Here is a 26,937-nt window from a genome sequence, read left to right on the forward strand (position 1 = left end):
AATAGTGCCCAATCGTTTGTGCTAATTTAAATTCGATGCATGATAAAACACAATAAAGAATTTAATTGGCATTATTGAGTGGGCATATTGGAGAACATAACCAAATAACATGAGAAATTCATACATAATCTGCTGAACTATAAAGATAAAACGGCGAATAACCTTTTCACCACAACTTGACTTAACATTATTTAACCACTCATTCTGCCAACTCCTACAACTGATATTTCAGGAACCATGCACTATAATCAGAATATACAACATGGTAGATAGATGGAAGGGTCCTAAAGCAGCTCTTTTTTCCTGGGATTCCTGTATAATTAAGAATCAAACAGAAACTAACATATGAGGTGGTATCAAAAGGTTTTGAGACTAATTCTATAATATGCCAACAGATGGCAGCACAACACCATAACATGCACAGTCACAGGAAGCACTGACCTTCATAAGTAACTATATGCGTTACACTTTTGCAATTCCAACATGAACAGCAAGATTGAGCAAAAAAGTGATGGAATTTTGTGTGAAACTTGTCAAATCTGCCACCGAGACATTGCAAATGATGCAGCAGCCACAAATCATGCAAGGTGTTCTGAGTAGCACGCACACTTCAAAAGCAAAAGAACATTCGACAATGAAAAATTAAGAAGACCTATGAGCTCAACACCAGAAATTGATGAAACCATTCAACAACTTGTACACAAGGCTCGTTGGAGAACAACCCACAACACTGCTTTCACTGTCAATGTGTCATACGGAACAGTCCAGTATGGAACATGCACCACGTGGCTGCCAAATTCATCCTCCTCAGACTGCTGACCCAGAGACGAAGGGTCGTATAGTATTTACTAAATTGCTGTAACAGAATATTGTGGAATCTACTGTAAAGTGATGAAGGACAATGGGTATGGTAGTATAAGTCAGCAGTAAATATACTGTACTGGTGAAGCAGACCAAATATATAAATTCTGAGACCGATCATAAAGCGATATCCTATGATACCTAACTCAAATACATCTGGTATTTGTACAATTTGTCTATACGATTGATTCACTACATTTTAGGCACTTTTGGAGCTTCTAACATGTTATCTTCATGAGCAAGAAACGCTAGCAATTCAGAATTCAGAATGCATTGACCTTCACTTATTAAAGCAGGAAAGATACAGCAAAGGAAACAATTAGCATTTCCATCCCAGTACATCAAGATTCATTTCAAGCTAGTCAAATACTGTAGTTTTTCATTTCATGCTAGTCAAATACTGTAATTTTAACTCTACAAATTTTTGTCTCTGATAAATTCAATGATGATGAAAAACTAATTTTGCTCCATTTGGAATTCAGATTTTTGGGGCTCAGCAATTATGGGTTATAATCCAATGTTATGTTATAACAGATTTTTTTTTTTTTTTACTATAAATCACAATCAAAATTCCTTTGTTCAATTTGTTTTTCTTTTTTTATTCATGATGAATTAATTTATTCAATAAAAAAGCTTTGAAGCTTATATATGTGGGAATATAGAATGGAGGTTCGTGGGTATGAAAAATGCAATCTGACCAGGATTCAAACCCACAGCCCCTTGGATGAAATACTGAAACTCTGACCATCAGCGACCATCAGGTAATAAGTTTTTGAAGTTTGATGAACACCTCTAACATACTTATTTATAATAAATGATACAACTTTCTGAAGAGATTGCCTTTATTCAATATGCCTCGATAATGTGACAACAAAGAAAATATCTTTAATATTACCACAGCTAAATTCATTATTTCTATCATCAAAAGTCTGAAGAAGGCTTTTTATGCCTAAACAATTTTTATTTGTAATCAACCTTGAATAAGTATTACCAGTTATCATGATATTAAAATGATGATATGAACAAAGAAGGGACGCAGCAGTTCAATATCTACACTCAGTAGTCAACTTCACTAACAGCCTATTTACTCCCAGACACCACCTTCCCTCTAACCCTCTACCATACACATTTCAATTGGCTCCTACAGACTTGTTGATAGTAGGGAGTTCCTGGTACATTTCTACCATGTACCAAAGGAGCTGGTTAGGTAATGAAACAATGCAAAACCTCATCAGAGAAAGTTTATGTCATCCTCAGCCCGATCAGCCTTTTCAAATCAGAAAAATTATTGGTACCTAACACACACTGCATGAAAATCACTGCCAGTATATTTAAATATGAGAAAAAATGTAACCTGTAAGGAATTCTTTATATTATTAACATGAAGCAAGTATTTTATGTGTAATGTGTGTATATATATAATATATACTGGCTGAGCCAGTTTACATTGTCACTCCATACCCCAAAAATTGGGAGCTTCTGAGAGTAAATAGTTATAACAAGGCTTGCTCATCACCAAACATGCTATTAATATAAAATAAATACATGCTAATATGTATAAACAATCTCTCTCTCTCTATATATATATATATATATAAATAAGAATATAATTAAAAATAAATTAAAGCTTTACATATAAAGCTGAAAAATTAACTGTACTACTTAGTAACAGTATTAACTACTAACAGTATTAACTTACTAATCTATCTAATTTAGTAATGGACTGGTAAATATCACCCCATGACCGATCATAATATGTATAACGAAACCTGTGGCCCCAGTGACAAAAATCAGATGAAATCACAAAAAGATTTTGAGAATCTGCTAAATATCTTGCAAAAATACGACCATAGACAGCTTCACGATCAGGACTTAATGATCCTACAAGTACTGGCACAATAGTAAATGCATCTTTATAACTGAAAAATGAAAAAAAATTCAAGTTATTAATAAAAATTAATTTTAAAATTAGAATAAACAAATTTACTTTTTAAATACATAAACTTAGAAATATTTACTTCATAAACATACACAATTATTAATCTTATTCGGCAGAATTGTATATGTTTCTAACTATTTATATTTTTAAGTTCATTGGATTGACATTATACATTATTATATACATTTTATTTAAACAAGCACAACTTTTTTTATAGATTCATACATACAAGAAATCTGACTTGTGGCTTTATCGACTCAGGGTCCATATATAGCAGTATTCCTTACATATGTAATCAATGTACTGTAGCTTGTTACATCCATGGACAGCAAGGCTAGCATTAATTACATTCCAGCAGAATAGCAACCAGAACTTATCAGAAGCCAGATTAGCATTAAAATGTAACTGCTTCATCCAGGCCTCCAACTGACAATCTCCTGTGGGAAATCTAGCAGCGATTCCATTTTGAAGTACCTTCTAGACATTAATTATTAGAGTACAGTGATAAGTAAGTTACAGCAGATAAGAAACAAATGTAAAAAACTTTTAATGTTTTAATAAACATTACTTCACATATATCATCAATAATATTACCATGAGAATCTTATTAGTAAAAGGTCTTAATATGTAAAAAAATGCAGACCACAGATTTGTACTTCTTATTTAAATTCCCTTAACATAGATAACTAAAAAAAAACAAACATTGATGCTGGCTATGTAATACACCTGTACAGCCATAAAAATATCATTAAAAAAAAAATCATTTTATCAATTACAAAAGGTAATTTTAAAAAGCAGTGATAATTTTTTTTACATATGCAACAGTGATCGCTAATAAAGACTTACTTCTATTTAATAAAATCATATTATTATATCCTGAAAAATATTTTTTTTATTATTTGAAAATCACCTAAAACATTATACCCAGTCTGTTTTACAAATAATACTATAGAAAAAATTATGGTCTCATTTAATATTTCTATGGTTTGGTATACAATAAAAACCTTTACATACTTACTCTTCCATTACTTTAGCTATATATGGAAGATGCATTTCAATACTATGTTCATCTTCATCAACATCAAGACTCATACGTTCAAATTGACCTGTAGCATCTAAATCAGCATACACTGTAATCATTAAAAGGAGTACTGATTAATCATTATTCACTGTTAAAAAATACCTACAACAAAAAAAATTATTCTACATGGTTAATTTTCTTTCTATTTTTTTTTTTTTTGTCTTCAGTCATTTGACTGGTTTGATGCAGCTCTCCAAGATTCCCTATCTAGTGCTAGTCGTTTCATTTCAGTATACCCTCTACATCCTACATCCCCAACAATTTGTTTTACATACTCCAAACGTGGCCTGCCTACACAATTTTTCCCTTCTACCTGTCCTTCCAATATTAAAGCGACTATTCCAGGATGCCTTAGTATGTGGCCTATAAGTCTGTCTCTTCTTTTAACTATATTCTTCCAAATGCTTCTTTCTTCATCTATTTGCCGCAATACCTCTTCATTTGTCACTTTATCCACCCATCTGATTTTTAACATTCTCCTATAGCACCACATTTCAAAAGCTTCTAATCTTTTCTTCTCAGATACTCCGATTGTCCAAGTTTCACTTCCATATAAAGCGACACTCCAAACATACACTTTCAAAAATCTTTTCCTGAGATTTAAATTAATTTTTGATGTAAACAAATTATATTTCTTACTGAAGGCTCGTTTAGCTTGTGCTATTCGGCATTTTACATCGCTCCTGCTTCGTCCATCTTTAGTAATTTTACTTCCCAAATAACAAAATTCTTCTACCTCCATAATCTTTTCTCCTCCTATTTTCACATTCAGTGGTCCATCTTTGTTATTTCTACTACATTTCATTACTTTTGTTTTGTTCTTGTTTATTTTCATGCGATAGTTCTTGCGTAGGACTTCATCTATGCCGTTCATTGTTTCTTCTAAATCCTTTTTATTCTCGGCTAGAATTACTATATCATCAGCAAATCGTAGCATCTTTATCTTTTCACCTTGTACTGTTACTCCGAATCTAAATTGTTCTTTAACATCATTAACTGCTAGTTCCATGTAAAGATTAAAAAGTAACGGAGATAGGGAACATCCTTGTCGGACTCCCTTTCTTATTAGGGCTTCTTTCTTATGTTCTTCAATTGTTATTGTTGCTGTTTGGTTCCTGTACATGTTAGCAATTGTTCTTCTATCTCTGTATTTGAACCCTAATTTTTTTAAAATGCTGAACATTTTATTCCAGTCTACGTTATCGAAAGCCTTTTCTAGGTCTATAAACGCCAAGTATGTTGGTTTGTTTTTCTTTAATCTTCCTTCTATTATTAATCTGAGGCCTAAAATTGCTTCCCTTGTCCCTATACTTTTCCTGAAACCAAATTGGTCTTCTCCTAACACTTCTTCCACTCTCCTCTCAATTCTTCTGTATAAAATTCTAGTTAAGATTTTTGATGCATGACTAGTTAAACTAATTGTTCTGTATTCTTCACATTTATCTGCCCCTGCTTTCTTTGGTATCATAACTATAACACTTTTTTTGAAGTCTGATGGAAATTCCCCATTTTCATAAATATTACACACCAGTTTGTATAATCTATCAATCGCTTCCTCACCTGCACTGCGCAGTAATTCTACAGGTATTCCGTCTATTCCAGGAGCCTTTCTGCCATTTAAATCTTTTAATGCTCTCTTAAATTCAGATCTCAGTATTGTTTCTCCCATTTCATCCTCCTCAACTTCCTCTTCTTCCTCTATAACACCATTTTCTAATTCATTTCCTCCGTATAACTCTTCAATATATTCCACCCATCTATCGACTTTACCTTTCGTATTATATATTGGTGTACCATCTTTGTTTAACACATTATTAGATTTTAATTTATGTACCCCAAAATTTTCCTTAACTTTCCTGTATGCTCCGTCAATTTTACCAATGTTCATTTCTCTTTCCACTTCTGAACACTTTTCTTTAATCCACTCTTCTTTCGCCAGTTTGCATTTCCTATTTATAGCATTTCTTAATTGCCGATAGTTCCTTTTACTTTCTTCATCATTAGCATTCTTATATTTTCTACGTTCATCCATCAGCTGCAATATATCGTCTGAAACCCAAGGTTTTCTACCAGTTCTCTTTATTCCGCCTAAGTTTGCTTCTGCTGATTTAAGAATTTCCTTTTTAACATTCTCCCATTCTTCTTCTACATTTTCTACCATATCTTTTTTACTCAGACCTCTTGCGATGTCCTCCTCAAAAATCTTCTTTACCTCCTCTTCCTCAAGCTTCTCTAAATTCCACCGATTCATCTGACAACTTTTCTTCAGGTTTTTAAACCCCAATCTACATTTCATTATTACCAAATTATGGTCGCTATCAATGTCTGCTCCAGGGTAAGTTTTGCAGTCAACGAGTTGATTTCTAAATCTTTGCTTAACCATGATATAATCTATTTGATACCTTCCAGTATCGCCTGGCTTTTTCCAAGTGTATATTCTTCTATTATGATTTTTAAATTGGGTGTTGGCAATTACTAAATTATACTTCGTGCAAAACTCTATAAGTCGGTCCCCTCTTTCATTCCTTTTGCCCAGCCCGTATTCACCCACTATATTTCCTTCCTTGCCTTTTCCAATGCTTGCATTCCAATCTCCAACTATTATTAAATTTTCATCTCCCTTTACGTGTTTAATTGCTTCATCAATCTCTTCGTATACACACTCTACCTCATCATCATCATGGGCGCTTGTAGGCATATAAACGTTAACAATCGTTGTCGGTTTAGGTTTTGATTTTATCCTTATTACAATGATTCTATCGCTATGCGTTTTGAAATACTCCACTCTCCTCCCTATCTTCTTGTTCATCACGAAACCTACTCCTGCCTGCCCATTATTTGACGCTGAGTTAATTACTCTAAAATCACCTGACCAAAAGTCGCCTTCCTCTTCCCACCGAACCTCACTAATTCCTACTATATCCACATTCACCCTATCCATTTCCCTTTTTAAATTTTCTAGCCTACCAACCTTTTTTAAGCTTCTAACATTCCACGCTCCGACTCGTAGAATGTTATTTTTTAATTTTCTGGTGACCCCTTCCTTAGTAGTCCCCACCCGGAGATCCGAACGGGGGACTATTTTACCTCCGGAATATTTTACCTTATCTTTCTATTTAAGATAATTCTACTCTGAATATAAACTAATGAAATAAAACTAAATTTATCATTAAAAACAAAGATTCTCTGTCAATCAACACCATCTTTCTGAAAGCAATAAACATTTTGTTTGTTTTTACTGTAGTTCATTGAAATATGTATCTACTATCTCCTTTCAGAAATTATGTTTCAAAAGAATAAACTGCACAGCTCCATCCTATTTGTATCTGAACAACTAAGTTGCTCAACTGCAATCAATCTGTTACACCAGGAGAAGACTGCTTACCTGACCATTTGGTTATAAGTTAATCATTACCCTTTTTCTAAAACATTTTCTCAATCTAACTACCTCTAAATAATTCAACCTATTCTATGGACTAACGACTTTACCTGATAAGTATTTCAATCATTAGACTTATGATCCAGCCATTGAACAGCTAATAAAGAGTTCCCTGGTCAATCCATATGCAGTGTCCTATCAGATACCAGAATGAACTGGCGCTTCAGGTCCTGGAATTTTCAGCATGGAGAATCTAACAGGGTATGATCAACACCCACAGGACTTAGTTCTTCTACAGTTCTAATAATTCAATTTATTTTTGTATAAAAATAAATATAAATATTACTGAAGAATAATGTTAAAGGAAAAAATTAGCAATTCTATATTTCAATGAATAGTCCAATAACAAAGTAAAAAAAATTTATACATAACTTTTTCTTTTTATTGCTATTTACTATATAACATTAATGTATTAATTACAATTTTTTTGTTATTTCTGACAGATTAAAGAGCTTCAATAAAATACACAATTCAAAATTAGACAGTACATATATTAAGAGCAGATCTTTGTCAATAGCTTATAATAATAAAAATAATAACACCAGCTCAAATTATATGAATTATAAAAATTAAACAAACCACAGATTAATTAAAAAGATCTCAAACCTTGTGTATCTATCCGCAAGTCGTAGAGGGGTGTACGATACTTGGTAGCCGATGAAAGCGCACAACCTGCAAGGCGAACATGGTGTGAAGGACCCAATATAAAAACTCTTTGCCTGAAATAAAATTAAAAAGAAATATTTATTCGATTTAAGAATTAAACATACATCATGTTTTTTAAATTCCTGAAAACATATTTCCCACATAAGAGAGAATTATATGGTAGAAATTATTAAAACAAAATACAGTGACACAAATTTTTTTAAGCAGGATTTATATAATAGGAAAATAAATTAAACTATAGAAACAACCACTTACACAACAACTGGGCTAATTTGGCGATAAGCAAAGGCACTACAAGCGCCACAATACTGGTAACCTGCATGCCTGTAACAGAAAACTTGAATAAGCTTTATAATAATGTAACTTATACACCATAATAAATACAAAACTCAAAATAATATTAAGCCAAAGCTAAATTACTAGTCATTAAACTTTTTATAACCAAGAAATCTCTTAACTTTAAACACAGACTTACTAGAAAACCAGTTTTTAATAATTATATAAATTTTGCTTAAAATGATGTCAGTTTAAGGAAAAAATTTTGTTAACATGTAGTTCAACCTAAGGAGGTTTTATTTGTTACTGCCCTAACCTATTACATCTTATTTTATTACCAAAGTAGTAGTCCTAAGATTTTTTTGAACCTAAAACTATGCATTCTAAGTTAAGTAATCACTTTAAACCACCCACTTATTTTTCTTTTTTAAAACTTAGGGATGATCTACTGTTACAGAAATAGGAATGATTAAATGATGCGTAATCAGAAGCAATGAAAAGTACTATGGTTAACAAAAATAGGCAATATAACACATTTAACAGTTGGCAGATAAAACTATCAACATTAAAAGCATGTAATCCTATATTTATTAATTGATAAGTTTTCATTTCCAAGAATTATTACTGACCATTAAGGTTGTGTAGTTGGAATATTTTAAGAATATACTTATTATGACTATGAACTATTATTGTTGTATTGTACAGATTCTAACATACGGTTCATACCTCTGGTCAACAATTAAAAGTAAATTTTAAAAATTACAAGTCTGCCAAAAGAATGGAAAAAGCATGCTTTTTGAAGTGGAACAGAACAGATATGATGAAGAAAGTAGAGTAGCAGAAATTAAGAACATAAAAACAATTGAAAAGCAATGATAAAAAGGCAATAATACAAAAAAATTACATGGAGAGATGGATATGTTTAGGACTCTTTGCCCTGCAGAGGGCATTAATGACCATTATTACTACTAACATAGAGAACTAGATATTCTATTTGATGAAAAATTAAAAATTCTCTAATTTTATTCATGAGATTCATTTTTTTAAGCTACATTCTAACTGTATGACAAACAATATATTTGTATAGTTACAAAAATATTAATCTCTTATTACTTGTTTCTCTATATATAAAACCTACAAAGACTTACATAGTAAATTAAATAAGCACCTCAAATACTTTACGGCTTACAAAAGAAATTTCATCATTTAATATCCCCTGAAAGAAGGGATACCATTAGTTGTCATTATTAATTTATAAGTGATGATTTAATATGAAATTATTCTCTCTAAAAAAGGTATTACTCCCTAAGAGGGTAAATATCTCATAAAACAATGGTAAATTTTACCTCACAAAAAAAGGCCTAGCCTAGAAGGAAAATTTTAAATTATATTAATAACCAATGTTAAGTCTTAAGTGATTCAATTTGATCAACGATTACAAATAGCCCATTACTGGTTTTTGAGGTTTAACTTTAATTTTCATACAAAGGAGTTTTGTTAAGGGAATGAGATGACTTTTACGCATAAAAAATTATATTTTATCAACAGTACAAAGTTTGTTCTATAATTAGAGACAAAAGGCAAAAACAGAAAAAAAATATTTAATAAAATAAATTGAAACTGTCTGATGTTAAAGTTGGCAACTATGAGACTGATTTAAAATATCAGCTGTTAAAAAGAATTCTCATTATTAAAAATAAGTTAGCTTATTTCAAAATGTAGGGTCTGCTTGAAATTTGTAATGAGGAAGAACAGCATGCCGCATTAAGATTTTTATTTTTTGAAGTTGTAAAATCAGCTGAAATTTACTCACAGATGTTAAACCAGTATAGTAAAAAGTGTATTAACCATCCAGATTTTTATAAGTGGATTAAACACTTTAAACTGCCATTACAATTTTCATCACAGCAGAAGACCTGTGGAATGTTTGACAGACGCTTTGCAAAATTTCATTAATGATTTATTCATGAGGACAGACGCATAATAATTTGGAAAATTGCTGATATTTATAGTGCAAGTATCACAGCACTGATCTTTCCATTATCCATGATAAGCTAAATTACTGCAAAATATGTTCAAGATGGGTTCCAAAACAAATTAAAATTACAGACACCCAAATTCATACTTCTAAGAAACTTAAATGATTTCTAGCAAAAGGAAATACTTTTTTTAAATCATGTAACTCGTGATGAAACTTGGATTCATAATTTTGAGCCAGAATCCAAATGTCAGAATATGTAATGAAAACATCAAAATTTGCTTGCCAAGAAAAATATTTCAAACCTATGCATCCATCAGCCAGTAAATGATGCTAATGGTGCTTTGGGACTATAAAGGCCCAATTTATTGTGATTATTTGTAATAACATACATCAACAGTGAGAACTATTGAAATGCTAGAAAATAAAGTAAAACCTGCAGTAAGGAGGAAAGTCCTACGTCTCTCTAAAAAGATAAAATTCTTCCGAATTATAAGACTCACTCACTTACCGTTCAAAAGATATGGAAAGCTACTCAAAGATTGAGTCGAGAGATAGAGGACACATCTACCTTACATTCCTATATTGGGACTATCAGATATTTTTTTTGTATGGTTCTCTCAAAGCATTTTCATGAAGTAATAAGTTTGGCAACAATGAACTACAAAGACAGCAAAACACGAATGACTCAAGACACAAGGATGGTCAATACTTTAAAATTAGAATAAAAAAAGATGGGACAAGTGTCCAAATTTAGCTGATGATGTTGAAAACTTGCGTTACTTTCATTGAATAAATAATTTTTCTAAAGACATATGTCTATTTTAATTACTGAACAACCCTCACATCTGTAATCTTAAAAAAAATTATTCCATGAATTCATACAAGCATAATATAATCAAATAATGACTTAACTAAATTGCCCAGATGCATTAATTGAAATTTTTAATAACCTTAATCACAGACATCCTTTTCATTATTTAAAGTAATTTTGTAGTCATTTCAAGTCATTATAAATAGGTTATGTTTTGTGAACATTCAGTTTCTTGATTATATGTAAAATTTTTCTTTGAGCCTTTGTTATTATGTACATTTTTGCATTAGTATCTAACTTTAATGTGTTGTTCGACAATGCTTTTTAGCATAACTTGCTTGATATGCTGGCTCCAAATTCCAGTTAAATAAAAGTAGAAATGCAAAATGATTGAGACCAGAAATATAGGACCGGGACTATAGCATAAGAACCAAAAACAGAAACAAATAAAAATACATTAAATTTTTCAATTTAAATGTTATACAGTTTTAGGATTGCCATAATATCACTCTGAATCTGTCACTATGAAATGTCATACGGTCAAAAATCATAAAGAAAATGACTCAGATTCTGTAAAAAGATTTCATTATCTTTGCAACCCCAGGAATATGTATCAGATGGTATTATAAATAGTAGCATTAAAAATATCCGTTACTGAATCATATACTCCATGAATGGTAAAAAGAATTAAATACTAAACAGAAATTATTCTTATAACATAACAACTGGAAAATGATATGTAACCTAGACCATACATATATTAAAATGAGATTCTTCTAAATGAAATGGTAAGACTATTTGCTGTTTTAATAATCATCTAACTAATAAAATCTTTAATTATAACAAAAACCATATTTACAATATAACAAATAATAGTACAACAGAGAACCCTGTTATACAAAAAAAAAAACTCCTTTGCAGACAAGCCTTTTCATACATTGTTAATTACTGCAACACTATATAAACAGCACTGTAAAACAAAGGATTAGTTAAATTCATTTACTTAGTGCTACTATAAGAAGTATATCTCAATTAGAATTCTTTTTGTAACATTTCCTTGTATTTTTTTTATTTATTTAATATTAATGAAAATTAATATTGAAGCTAATTTTTAAAATCAATTACTTGCTCTTCCAAATAAAACTACTGGAAATTGCATAAGAATTAAATCAGAAAAATAAATTTATATTCAGTTTATACTAATGTATTTTAGTTAACAATTAGTAGAAATACAAAACAAAAATTTAATTTTTTAATGGTTTTCATCTAATAAGAAATTTTACTTTGCTAAAATCTCATTATCAAATAAGTGGAATAAAAATTTTATTTACTTATTAGTTTTACTATCCTAAAAGCAGGACTTGTACTTCAAATGAACATACAAAAGTAGCTTGGGTGTAACAATAAGAAATTAATATATAAAAATCTGTATATATGAGAAGAAATGAGAATGAAAAATTTCATTCAATTCCCTAAATTCCAACCATAAAGAAAACCAATTCTACAAAAATAACAAGAAATCTAAATTAAATATAAAATATCAAAACTAAACCTATAAACAAGATTGAAGAAGAAATATTCAGAGCATCAGAAAAACTATTACAATATAAAATCCGAAGAAATATTCAGAGCATCAGAAAAAATATTTAGATATAAAATCTGTGTTGGATCTTTTTCAGCTTTCTTAGAAATCATTCAGTGTTTCAAATTATTCTATGAAATAAGAACTAAAAATAACTTCAATAAGTAAAAAAATCTGATGTACACCACATAACTTGCTTGTACGCCTATTAAATTACATAAACACATTTTTTTAAAATGAAAAGTACATTAAAATTTTATTTTACTAATGACTTATTAGTGAATTATTATTTACTGTAAAAGTTTTTTTTTTACAATCAGAGGTAAATAATTATTAATAAATCAATAAATTTAAATTAAAAAAATAAAAGTTATATAAAAAAAAGGAAATAAAGTCAAATTTGAACCGATGTGCTTCCCCTTGTAAGATCCAAATATTTCATCAATTAAAATTTTATTTGGCTATAACTCTGGAACCAATGAAAATAAGTACACTTATGATGATATATCATTAAAATGCTCTCAATGAGGGCTTACTACTGCAGTTAGGAAAAAGTCCAAAATCCAAATTTTGTTTGTCATGCCGAAACTAGTCAAAATGGATTCAGGGATAGTCAAAATGGATATATCCGTTGAAATCTGAAAACTGAAATTTTTCGCAATTATAATACTTCCTTTACTTTATTCAAGGAAGTAAAGAACAAGCATTCCAAGATTTATAAACATGAAATTTTATTGGTTTTACAATTTAACATAATTTTTTTATTATTAATATAATAGGAATAAAAAAAAGCATGGCTGTATAAAACAACACATGAGAAATTGCACACCTTCAAATATTATCAATCTTTAACTATAAAAGAAATATTAAAATCATGGCAAGGACTAAGATGATGAAAAATAAAGAACTACAGCATACCATTCACCTATAAATACCTTTTTTACATGAATTTTAACCACGGTAAAGCACTGTTTGTCCCTCTTTTTTCGCAATGTTTAGTAAATTCATTTTTTTTACACCAAGAAACCTAATCCTACTTACTAGCCAGTTAACCAGTCCAGATAACTACAGCTACACAACTCACGGGGCAATAATTGCACGAGCTGGGCCATGTGTCAGTTCCGCAGCATTCAGCCAGTTTTCCAGTTGCTTGCCCAACTCCCTGTCTGTAAAAAAAAAAGAAGATGTACATCAAATAATGATTATTATTTAATTATATTTATACTAAGTTATATACAAAAAAACTCAATTTATCTAATGATAAAGAAAACATGATATAAAAATAAAACAAAACTTTTATAACATTGATTTTGAAATTCATTTCTGCTGAACTATAAGGTTACCACCAATAAGCTACCTTCTTTTTTCCATTTATGCTGCAGATTGTTTGCTGCCTAAGCCAGCGTTAATTAATTTCCCTTGTGTTCAGCAGCTTAATTATAACAGTACTTTACTGTCTTCATGGCCACAGATAATTAAATAAAAATTTAACTTTTTTGTTTATTTTTTCCTAATTGCAATCTACTTGTTCAAAAACTACACTGACCGAGAAGAATATATTCTACATGGTTATTAACCAATGTTACACAGAAAATGAGTGTACTTTTTTGATTTCATACATGCATCAGATTTATTTTACGAAACTAAATATAGAAGAAACTGGTTTAATGTAATATTAAATTAACATAAATAGTTATAAAAACACTAATATATTACTGATTAATGTAAAAATATTACAAGTCTTATGTTAACATAAATGAAACAGAACAAAAATGAACTCTCTAAACCATAAAAAAGAAATATATTCACATATTAAACAAAATTTTATTTGCAATCCCTAATATAATTAAAAGAAATATGATTAATAAAGTATTAAATACACTAAAGGAGGTATGAATAATATTATAATCTAAAAAAAAGCTGTACAGAAAATCAGAGGTGTGCAATTGTTTTGATTAATTTCAACAAAAGCAATAAAAAAATCTATATGTAAATGAATACTACATGAACTGATGTGAATAACTTTTAATAAACTACTGGATTTTCTTTAAAATAAAACTTATTCATTTACAAGTTGACTAAACATTCCACAGAAAATGAGGTCCTCAACTTTCTTCCAACAAATCTGAATACATATGTATATATCTGAATATATATTATTTTAAAAAATAACATTTTTGAGGTATAATATTATAGCATTTATGCAAACTAGTACTTAATGTAAAAAAAAAAGTAGAGTTGAGGAGACTATAGCTGTACAAAATTATTTGTTCGGAGCAGATTGTTTTTCAGTAAACATTAAAAATCACTAATAATTTCTAATGTAACTCAGCTGTTTTATAATTGTTCATAGAACAATTGAAGTGTCATTTTGTTTACAATGGGATACTTTCATATTTTAGTTAATAAAACATATTTTGCTAACTGGGTCATTCCATGACAAATGGACCAGAGGTCCAAGCTTCATCAAATTTTGTGAAGACATTTGCTGTGGTCTTAAATGCAATTTTACTAAATTATAGCTCTTTATCTGCTACTGCTGATTTTCTGTGATTTATTGAAAAAAGGGTACTTCTTACTGGTAGTTCGCACATACATGCAAAAAATTCTAACTTTGTCTTATAATTTTGAAGGCAACAATACAGCTATAGGTTTGACTTTTAATACGTTTGCATTTTATGCTGAATTCAAATATGTTATTCACAAGTTTCTTTTGGCACCTGGTTTTGAGATATAGCAGCTGAAACTCAGCTAAAATGTTGTAACATTTTGTAAGTCAAAGTTTAAGCTTATATAATTCCTTATCTAGTACTAATCGAAACAAGACTTTGTAACCTGAAAAAATGCATAACTGTGTGTAACATCCTAAAGTTTCAAAACAACTGGAGATTTATGTCTTTTATGAGATATTCATCATCAAATTTGGTCAAAAATGTTTTAGCTTGATTTTTTACCTACCTTTGAAAACTTATATCTCAGATATACACACCTTCTTAAATTTTGTTTTATAATAGTTGGAAAGAGCAACTTTTAAACTAAAAAAGCCATGCAGTTTGTTTTTTGACCCACACCTATAAGTGGCAGAAAAAAAAGTTGAAAGATAATGTATCTATCACACAGGGAACAGGTTTCCCACAATGTTTATGGATTAAATGAATACTGTCAGGTATAAAGTATTTTTTTATTAATTAATATCTGTTTTTCTGCCTGTTAATACAAAGTTGTTAACTGTATTAGCTGTACCTTGCCTCCAATTGAATGCAAAGGAGACAGTTTCAACTAATTGTATCTGCTACGGCATGCACATTTAAAAAAAATACTTATTACAAATGCACAAAAATACTAAAACCACAACAAAATGAAATATATAGTCGCAGTAGTTATAACAGAGTGCAATAAAGTATTACAATATTATAGAACACAGTAGCTTTCAAATAAAATAAAAATATCTGTAGTCAGAAATTTTTGAGCACAGTACTTTTAATTCCACTTCAGCTTAAATTGTTTCTCAATCATAGACGGATGTATTCTGGATATATATATATATATACATTGTTGCCCTGATGGTGTCATTGATGGTACTTCAAGAGTAGAAAAAATGTACTGTTCTGGAATCCAGCAAGTGTCCTTTTTAGGAGCCCAATGATAAGAACGAACTGCACCATGAGGGTGCATAAAACTAATGAGAGCATCATGTACTTCAAAAGATGTATCACATATATTTCCAATCCACCAAGTACTGTCATACATGCAAGCCACATATTGGGCTGCTTGCAAGCTGTTAAGTGATAAGCCTTAAGTAGGTTTATCAGTTTCAAATACCGAAGTATCACTTGAGGCTCTGCCGAGTTGGATTTTAGCTTGCTAACTGGCATAACTGATGGTTCTTTCTTGTTCCAGCAATTGTGTGACCACTACTAAACCGGCTTTCCTGTTCAGATCGGATTCTCTCAACTTCTTCTCTTGTATATTTTCTTTATAAAATTCAAATAAGTCTCTGTGTCAATATCTGGTTTTCTATAGGTCGTTGAAGACTAGCACATACTGTTAATTGTTTTGTAGTACCACCAATTCCATCACAAGGTGATTTTCCGTGGCTAGTACCAAAAATGATCCACTCAGCTGTTATCCCAAAGTCTTCTTCAGAGTGGCACAAATTGATAAAATTCTTTTATTGAGCAGCTGAACCATTACTAAAGTAGCGTATATGCTTTATTTAAGTCACTGCCTTCAAGTATTTGATCAGTTCAATCAAAAATACATGAACAGCAATGATATCATGGCACAGACAATCACTGACCATGCAAATGCGAAGATTTTGAAGCTCATTTTTAATGTAATAAACCATGAATGGATGCAGTGTAGCTTGGCTGTTTTCCCAATGAAATCCCTGTACAGCATCTTGCACAACAAACAAATAGTTCTCAGCAAAATCAATCAGGATAATGGTATGATTATCATTTAAACTTTTCTTCAGTTGTTTTAAATATGAACTTTGATGTTTACAAAGAAAATGGTGGCTAATCAAGCAAAAAAACCTTTAAGAAAAGCTCCTTAATAAAATTTTCCATTGTCGACTGTTGCTTCTCTAATGTGTTTTATCTGTATGAATCCACTGCTTCTATTAGTTCCTCAAAGTCATAATCTTTAAGTTCATCTAATAAATAGGATTCATCATCCAATCCAGTTTTTCCAGGACACTGTTAACAATATTATAGCATGCAATCCTTAGATTCTAAGCTGCACAAAGTTTTCTCAATTAATACCTTGTAGTCATCATTGAATATTGCAGCTATCATGAGCTTTTGATGAATGGTACAAACACAAACTGAATGTGTGCCAGCAGCACTAACTGTAATGCATCACTTTGGCCTAAGTTCACAAAATTTTAAGAAGCCAATTTCATAGCCATAATGTATGCAGTAAGCGATGAACATCTCTTTTAAATTGCACAGAAGAAGACATTTCTGCTGTGGATTTTTTCACCATTCCTAACTGAAACAAAATCTTTCTTTCCTGGACAGATTCAGGAAAATTCATCATCTTCATAAAAATTTGAGGACTCATCGTCTAATATGATCCTTCAATTTTTTTCCTCCATTTTTTTTTCTGGTGTCGCCAAAATACCAACTTCAGATTTTAGCTTCCTGGCCTGCTTCACCATTCACATTGAAACCTGGAATTTATCAGCTGTTTTCCCCATACTCCAGCTACTAGGTGCCAATGGCAAAATATGAACTTGTGGGCAAGCTGAGATCAAAAGTTTGGCATTGAGCTCTTCAATCAGAATAACCAGATCGTTACATCCTTGACAATGCTTATTATTAACACTCAAACCAACAGCAGCAGCAACTGCTACAATAATAGCAAAAGCATCTTGCGCTCTTCTTAAATTCTGCTTCAGGTAACCTTTTGAATCCCTTTTCTGACTTTTTCAGCTTCAAAGGAGAGATTCCAAGTGGTGACAGTGAGGTATCCATTCTTCCAGAAGCTTCTAGCATTTCCACATCACTAGATTCTGATTCTGGTTGATCACGCTTTGGCTGAATTTCTTTTTGAGCCAATTCTTGCAAACATCATGGGCATAAATTTTGACCTGGCTTGAAGGTTATAATTTGTTAGAGCTTTTAATTGGTCAGCAGAATCAATATAAATAGGCCACAATCATTTTCTGGCTTTGTACAACACTTTTTCAAATGGATTACAGCAGTCCTAAAGTAGGAATTCAAACTTCATCCACAAATCAGCTTTATGATAGGAACGTATCAGCATCTTCATTAAAGCTAATTCCAGATCGCCACTGTAAAATTTCTTTGTTCATTACTGATACTGCTTTCACAGGCAACAAAAAAGCTTTTCCATAATTAAAGGTTAAAGACTTGTGGCAATCAGTCATAAGGCTTGCCAAAATGCCAGGGCCAAGAACTACCCTCATTTAAAAAAAAATCTGATATGGGCATCACATGACTTCCTTGTACGCCTATTAAATTACTTACATTTTTTTTTTAATGAAATGTACATAAAATCCTGTTTCATTAATAACTTCCGATATTTTTCATATATTTTTTTATTATTATTGAATTATTATTTATTGTAAAACCTTTTTTACAATCAGAGGTTAATAATTAATAATAAATAAATATATATATTTTTTTTTGTCTTCAGTCATTTGAGTGGTTTGATGCAGCTCTCCAAGATTCCCTATCTAGTGCTGGTCGTTTCATTTCAGTATACCCTATTCCAGCGACTATTCCAGGATGCCTTAGTATGTGGCCTATTAAGTCTGTCTCTTCTTTTAACTATATTTTTCCAAATGCTTCTTTCTTCATCTATTTGCCGCAATACCTCTTCATTTGTCACTTTATCCACCCATCTGATTTTTAACATTCTCCTATAGCACCGCATTTCAAGAGCTTCTAATCTTTTTACCCATCTTTGTTATTTCTACTACATTTCATTACTTTTGTTTTGTTCTTGTTTATTTTCATGCGATAGTTCTTGAGTAGGACTTCATCTATACCGTTCATTGTTTCTTCTAAATCCTTTTTACTCTCTGCTAGAATTACTATATCATCAACAAATCGTAGCATCTTTATCTTTTCACCTTGTACTGTTACTCCGAATCTAAGTTGTTCTTTAACATCATTAACTCCTAGTTCCATGTAAAGATTAAAAAGTAACGGAGATAGGGAACATCCTTGTCGGACTCCCTTTCTTATTACGGCTTCTTTCTTATGTTCTTCAATTGTTACTGTTGCTGTTTGGTTCCTGTACATATTAGCAATTGTTCTTCTATCTCTGTATTTGAACCCTAATTTTTTTAAAAATGCTTAACATTTTATTCCAGTCTATGTTATTGAATGCCTTTTCTAGGTCTATAAACGCCAAGTATGTTGGTTTGTTTTTCTTTAATCTTCCTTCTACTATTAATCTGAGGCCTAAAATTGCTTCCCTTCTCCCTATACTTTTCCTGAAACCAAATTGGTCTTCTCCTAACACTTCTTCCACTCTCCTCTCAGTTCTTCTGTATAGAATTCTAGTTAAGATTTTTGATGCATGACTAGTTAAACTAATTGTTCTGTATTCTTCACATTTATCTGCCCCTGCTTTCTTTGGTATCATGACTATAACACTTTTTTTGAAGTCTGACAAAAATTCCCCTTTTTCATAAATATTACACACCAGTTTGTATAATCTCTCGATCGCTTCCTCACCTGCATTGCGCAGTAATTCTACAGGTATTCCGTCTATTCTAGGAGCCTTTCTGCCATTTAAATCTTTTAATGCTCTCTTAAATTCAGATTTCAGTATTGTTTCTCCCATTTCATCCTCCTCAACTTCCTCTATAACACCATTTTCTAATTCATTTCCTCCGTATAACTCTTCAATATATTCCACCCATCTATCGACTTTACCTTTCGTATTATATATTGGTTCTTTTTATATATTATATATTTGTTTAACACATTATTAGATTTTTATTTATGTACCCCAAAATTTTCCTTAACTTTCCTGTATGCTCCGTCTATTTTACCAATGTTCATTTCTCTTTCCACTTCTGAACACTTTTCTTTAATCCACTCTTCTTTCGCCAGTTTGCACTTCCTGTTTATAGCATTTCTTAATTGCCGATAGTTCCTTTTACTTTCTTCTTCACTAGCATTCTTATATTTTCTACATTCATCCATCAGCTGCAATATATCGTCTGAAACCAAAGGTTTTCTACCGGTTCTCTTTATTCCGCCTAAGTTTGCTTCTGCTGATTTAAGAATTTCCTTTTTAACATTCTCCCATTCTTCTTCTACATTTTCTACCTTTGCGATGTCCTCCTCCAAAATCTTGTTTACCTCCTCTTCCTCAAGCTTTTCTAAATTCCACCGATTCATCTGACACTTTTTCTTCAGGTTTTTAAACCCCAATCTACATTTCATTATCACCAAATTATGGCCGCTATCAATGTCTGCTCCAGAGTAAGTTTTGCAGTCGAGTTGATTTCTAAATATTTGCTTAACCATGATATAATCTATCTGATACCTTGCAGTATCGCCTGGCTTTTTCCATGTGTATATTCTTCTATTATGATTTTTAAATTGGGTGTTGGCAATTACTAAATTATACTTCGTGCAAAACTCTATAAGTCGGTCCCCTCTTTCATTCCTTTTGCCCAGCTCGTATTCACCCACTATATTTCCTTCCTTGCCTTTTCCAATGCTTGCATTCCAATCTCCAACTATTATTAAATTTTCATCTCCTTTTACATATTTAATTGCTTCATCAATCTCTTCCTATACACACTCTACCTCATCATCATCATGGGCGCTTGTAGGCATACAGACGTTAACAATCGTTGTCGGTTTAGGTTTTGATTTTATCCTTATTACAATGATTCTATCGCTATGCGTTTTGAAATACTCTACTCTCTTCCCAATATATTTAAATTTAAAAAAAAAGATGAAGTCTGATTTGAACTGAAGTGCCTTACCCTTCCAAAATCCAAATATTTCATTAATTAAAATTTCATTTGCCTATAACTCTGGAACCAATGAAAATAAATACAACTTATGATATATCATTGAAAAGCTTTCAATGAGGGATTATTACTGTAGTTAAGAAAAGGACCAAAATTCAAATTGTTTTGGTTCATTTTTGACTCAGTTGATTGCAATCAAACACGGAGGTGCACAACTAGATGTTAGTCCTAAATCCAAAATTTCAACATCCTATGGCTAATCATTTTTTAGTTATGCAAGATACATACATATGTACACACGGACATCGTGCCGAAACTAGTCAAAATGGATTCAGGAATGATCAAAATGGAATCTGAAAACCGAAATTTTTCACAATCACAATATTTCCTTTACTTTGTAGTAACCAATTCTAAACACAGTTGGAGATAACAATAAATGTTGCAACTGATTAGATAGAAGTTATTCACTAACAACTATGCTAATTCACAAAAATTGATGCTTATATACCCTTTCTTCAAAATTAATAACATTCTAGAATGTTCTAGAAGAAATGGAATTTTCCAGAAATTTCTAGAATGATTTTTCCTTTCTGCTTTGTAGAATGGAGTTTTTCCAGAACATTCTAGAGATTTTTAGAACGTTTTATAAAAATGAGTTTTTTCAGAACAGTAAAAATTTCTACAATAGCCAATATTTTCTGGAACACTGCAAATTTTTTCAAGATATGGTAAATTTTAGAACATTCTTTAAAAAATCTAATATTCTGAAGCACTGAATTTTGTTCTACCTTCAGCTGTTTTAATTAACTAGAAATGTCTAAACATTTAAAATCTTACTTAAAGCTATCTTATGTACTATAATATACAGGTAAAAAAACAAAATGCATGGATTACGTTGTTTAAAAGCTGCCCTTTCCACCTATTATAAAACTAAAAAAATCTGACCAAAAATCATGATAAAAATTTTCTGACCGCATTTGGTGATTGATTTCTCTTTATATAAGATTCCAATTGCTTTGAAACTGCAGGATCCTAAACAAAATTATTCTCTTTTTCAAATTACAAAGTCTCGTTTTGATTAAGCAATTGATAAGGAAATATATAAGCTTAAACTTTGATTTCAAAAATGTTGCTACAAATTTTTGGCTGAATTTAAGCTGTTATATCTCAAAACCAGGTTCCAAAAGAAACTTGTGACTATTCAGTATCTGTAAATCTGAATCTGTATTTTTGTTACCGCTTTCAAAAAATGATTAGTCACAGATAACAATTTTTACATGAGTACACAACTATAAGTATCCCTTTTTCAAGAGGCCACAAAAAATCAGCCATGGTGGATAAGTAGCTGCAATTTGGTAAAATGGCACTTCAGACCTTGGGGAATATCCACCAAAACTTTTTTAATATTTGGAGATGGTCAACTGGGGACTATTTTCAAAACTGGACCAGGGAATGACCCAAATTTATAATTAATTATAATGGTGTAATTATTTTCAGTTTGAAAATTTAAAAAAATTCGTACTTATTTTGTAATCCATCTCAAAGATATGAATTTCTATATGAAAAAGAAAAAACCAAGATGGTTTATCACTTAGGTTATCTAAGTTTATAACTCTTCTAATGCTGATGTGAAGGACATATTACACTTTTTTTTTTTTACTTGTGCCCAGTATAACATTTATAGTCGTCACACAAAATGTATGAATTGAATCTGAAGCAATTAAAATGTAAGTAGAGACTTTTTGGCACATGAAGTTTTTTTTACTTTTTATAGTGGTGCCATTTTGAATTTTAGGTGTTTTATACTTTGTATATTATCTTGTATTATATATGAAAACAATGAACGAATTTATATATTAAGAAAACAAAATTAGAAATATTAAATATTACACCTATTCCCTGATCCAATCCACTACAATCATTAATTACATACACCCTTATACAGTAGAAAATTGAGAAGATGATTGGAAAAATGTAATAAAACGACTTTTTTGGGGGATAAAATAGATTTCATAATTTTTTTATCTAGGGGAAACTATAAACTCACAACTGTGAAAAATATTGAATACATTTTTTTGTTTTATTTGTATATCACCACAAATTATTCACACCTAACAGAAAAAAAAACTGCACGTATAGTAACAATTTGGAAAAACTTCTAAAGCAACAACACTAGAAAACATCAAATATCAGCTTTAAATAAGCTTAACTGATAACTGAAAGTTTTAACCATGTTTTAACTGAAAGTTTAACTACTTTGGGTAGTAACTGTGAGTGAAGAAAACTACAACAAAAGTAAAGGAAACAGGAGAAACAAAAAAGTATGACCAAGATTTATCAAAAATATAAGCAGTAAATTTGCAAGTCCCTTGTCTGATTCGTAGAAGTTTTTTTTTTGTACAATTAAGATACCTATAAGAGTGTACATATAATCTGAGTGATATAATAAAAAATGTATAAGGATATAAATGCACTGATCACATATATGAGTCTACATTTTTCTCATGGATTTTTATACACAAAAATATATACAAATCATTTACAACAAAAAATTGTAAAAACTAAAAAGTACTACCAACTTTGATAAGAGGAGTTAGTATGTCATCAGCGATTATCTAACTAAAAATAATATTTTATAGTTACCTCTTGCAAAACTGAATTTTAAAAATTACGTGTAATTCCTGAAATCTAACATTATTACAGACTGCAAGAAATTATACAAAGGACAGTGTGCGGTAGAGTAAGGTAGGTATAAAGTAATATTTTTTGAAGAAATTAGTAAATGAGGAAAATGCAATTATAAACCCCTAAAAATGATTGTGGGACAGAAGCACTACATATGAGTGAGTATTTCTGTAATTAGTGGTATTGTTTAGGCATATAAATACAATGGAGGATGTGAGGTTGCACATTACATAATGGAATGGATTACTGCTCAAACAACTTACAAAAATGTCTTGTTTTAGAATTTCTAAAACAACTTATATGAGGTTGAGGACATGTCATAGGAAAATTTTTAAAAATGAATATTTATCACGACAAAGAAATAAAGACCAGATGCAATGTGACATGATAGCTTTACAAATATGCAGAAAGCAAAAGTAGTAAGAAATTACGTTATTGTAGATGATGTTAAATACTAGCAACCAACAGACAAGACTCCGGCATCCCTTTATTTTCAGGTGACACAGTATTTAAGGAGAAATTATAAATGTGACACTGTTTTCAAAAGTTATAACACTATTTCTTGCCCAAATTTCAAATTTTCAGGTATGAGATCAATCATTATAATTTATAAAACTTTTCAAAGGTGGGATTTTATTTAAAGCTTTTCTAAATTAAACAGGTTAAGGAAAATTATAAAAAATGTTAACTACATAAGCGTCAATTTAAAAATAACTTGAATTAAATGACATTAAAGTAAGTTAATAATTGGATATAAAGTCTTGAACAATAATTTAATATTCGCATATATTACATATATCCTAAAAGGGCGAAATGAATCAAAAAAGAAAAGAACAGAAGAATTTAAAGCGTATGAGGTTCCTATTCTTCCAGGTACAAGGTACGATTTGGTAAGCCAGATCTACATTTAAGGATATGAAGCTAGGCTGGTAGAAGCAAGAAATATGCATTAATTGTAATAAACTGATTAAAATTATGAACAAGACACGCTCTTTTTCAAATCATATGTTACCTAAAAGAAAGTACACTGTTTTTAATTTGATTATTTACATTTTTACATAACGCAAAAAAGTATTATCTATTAATTACTGGAAATTAGTTCAAAAAATATATGTAAACTATTTAAAAAATAAATAAGTTTATTTAGGTCTATTTAAGTTTTTCTATAAATGTAATTTTGAAAGGGCCATTACTCATTTGGCTTCTTTCTTCCTCTGGCAAATAAGCTAACAGATATCTCAACTTAAAATTTCATATAATTTGAATAAATTTAAAATATATGAAGTAAATATAAAAAACTGACTTACTTAATAAGATCTGTGTTTGTAAGTAAAAAATGTAAAACTTATCACGCAAGAAGTTTTAAAAATAAGATTTTATGACTACAATCCATAAAGTAATGAGATGGTCAAATGAAAACAGAAGGTTAATCAAAAGAATTTAATATAGGAAACCAGACTGGCAGGTACATATCATGGGAGGAGATGAGTTGGCTAAAACGGCGTTATAAGTCAAAAATACAAGGGAAGGACAGAAAGGAGTAAAAAATAATACAACAGAAAATGGGAGCTATCAGGAACTCAATTTTACCTACAAATAGAAAAATGAAGACAACAAATTACGTAACAGACATCAGCCTGTGGGCAATCGTAAGATGACATAGAATTTTCAGAAGGTCACACAGTACATTAAATACTTTGAAGCTACCACAGAAATTTATACACAAAAAATGAATAACTTGAACAACGCAAGATTTTATAAAGTCAAATTTCTTTCCTTATTTTTCCTTTTCATTTCTTTAATTATGATCAGATAATTGCATATTTAGTTTTTTCACTCTTCCTGTACTCCTTGAATATCAATTGGGTCAGTCTATTTAAGATTAAAAACAACTAATTAAAAATTGGAGATCCCAAGGTACATAGATGCACACAACCACAAGTTTAAACCATCAACTAAGATGATAACAGACCTTGGATTATATGAAGAGCTAACTGACGGCAATAAAAATAATTTAGTCTTCTAAATCCTAAATTCTAGGCACTGTCTGCACAAAAAATTATATATGTCAGTTCTTCAAATAGCTGAAATAATTAAAAAGATTACAAAAATATAAATAACCTTTTTTCTTTAAATAGTAATAGAGAATGTACAACAGTGGAGTTTTGTAAAAAAAAAAAAAGAAAGAAAGAAACTGAGTTAGTACAATATGGTGCAATAGATTATTAACTGATCCAGGAAAAATAAGTTACTTAAGGGTAGAGACAAAGAAAAAAGTGTAGTTTCTCAACTTTCATTCAAATCTTCTACAAAAACAAAATCTTTCAAAATTAGTGTAAAATAAAATGAATATAAATACAGTTAACTCCTTCGGTTTAAGCATGAACATATATACACAACACAATACCACTGCCACAACAAAGGTTTAACTAGAATTAGATGTGAACAAAGAACCAAAGGAGTTAGAGAGTCTAGTGTACTGATAAATAATGTGCCCGTAATGAATTTACTCACCCACATTAACATTTTCTGTTTAATTCCATCCCTAATAATTAATGAATTTTGTGGATACATAATGCAACACAGCACCACACAAAAAATGTTTCTTTGACTCAGGGCCCCTTAGGAATATAGAAATTTAACTTCAATGTTTTTGGATTTAATAACAAACTTCTACATACACAAGAATCAATAAAAATCGTTAGAACAGATTTCCGTCAGATGGTTTTGTACACCAAACACATGAAGTACAGAAAATATTAAATAAAAATTACACCAAAGAAACTGTAAATTAGAAGACAAGCATGCAAAAATAATATTTTGGATTAGAGAAAAGATTACAGTTCAATGACCCGAACCTCTGGAAAAAAGAAGTGTACCATATAGCTGAACGGAAAAATGAACAGCTGTGAATTTGTTTGGTGAACCTTACAACAACCTAGCCTTCAATTTTACGATTTCTTACTTGAATCCGAATACCAGCTGCCTGCATGAGTAGCTCTCCTAGTTGCCATTTTCCAGCGAATTATTTGCTAATATAATAATTATAAGAAATTAAATCAAAAAAAGTAAAGACTTCTACAAAACTACAACCTCCGACCAATTCCCCACCTTTTACAAAATTAACAAGACCATTTCTTTGTCAC

The 26,937-nt window shown here is 30.5% G+C and overlaps 1 protein-coding gene across 1 annotated transcript in view; it reads right to left on the minus strand.

Moving 5' to 3' along the window:
• LOC142327470 (protein MEMO1-like) overlaps positions 1–26,937 on the minus strand; it is a 35,731-nt gene extending 8,794 nt beyond the window's left edge. Inside the window, exons 1-6 of the mRNA XM_075370579.1 lie at positions 26,757–26,937; positions 13,721–13,802; positions 8,242–8,310; positions 7,927–8,039; positions 3,819–3,930; positions 2,561–2,780 (exon numbers count right to left, since the gene is read on the minus strand). Of these exons, the coding sequence (XP_075226694.1) occupies positions 2,561–2,780; positions 3,819–3,930; positions 7,927–8,039; positions 8,242–8,310; positions 13,721–13,802; positions 26,757–26,805 (645 nt within the window). The 5' untranslated portion in view covers positions 26,806–26,937. The remainder of the gene's footprint in view (positions 1–2,560; positions 2,781–3,818; positions 3,931–7,926; positions 8,040–8,241; positions 8,311–13,720; positions 13,803–26,756) is intronic.

Source organism: Lycorma delicatula, chromosome 7 (genome assembly GCF_047948215.1).
Source record: "Lycorma delicatula isolate Av1 chromosome 7, ASM4794821v1, whole genome shotgun sequence".
Taxonomy (NCBI): domain Eukaryota; kingdom Metazoa; phylum Arthropoda; class Insecta; order Hemiptera; family Fulgoridae; genus Lycorma; species Lycorma delicatula.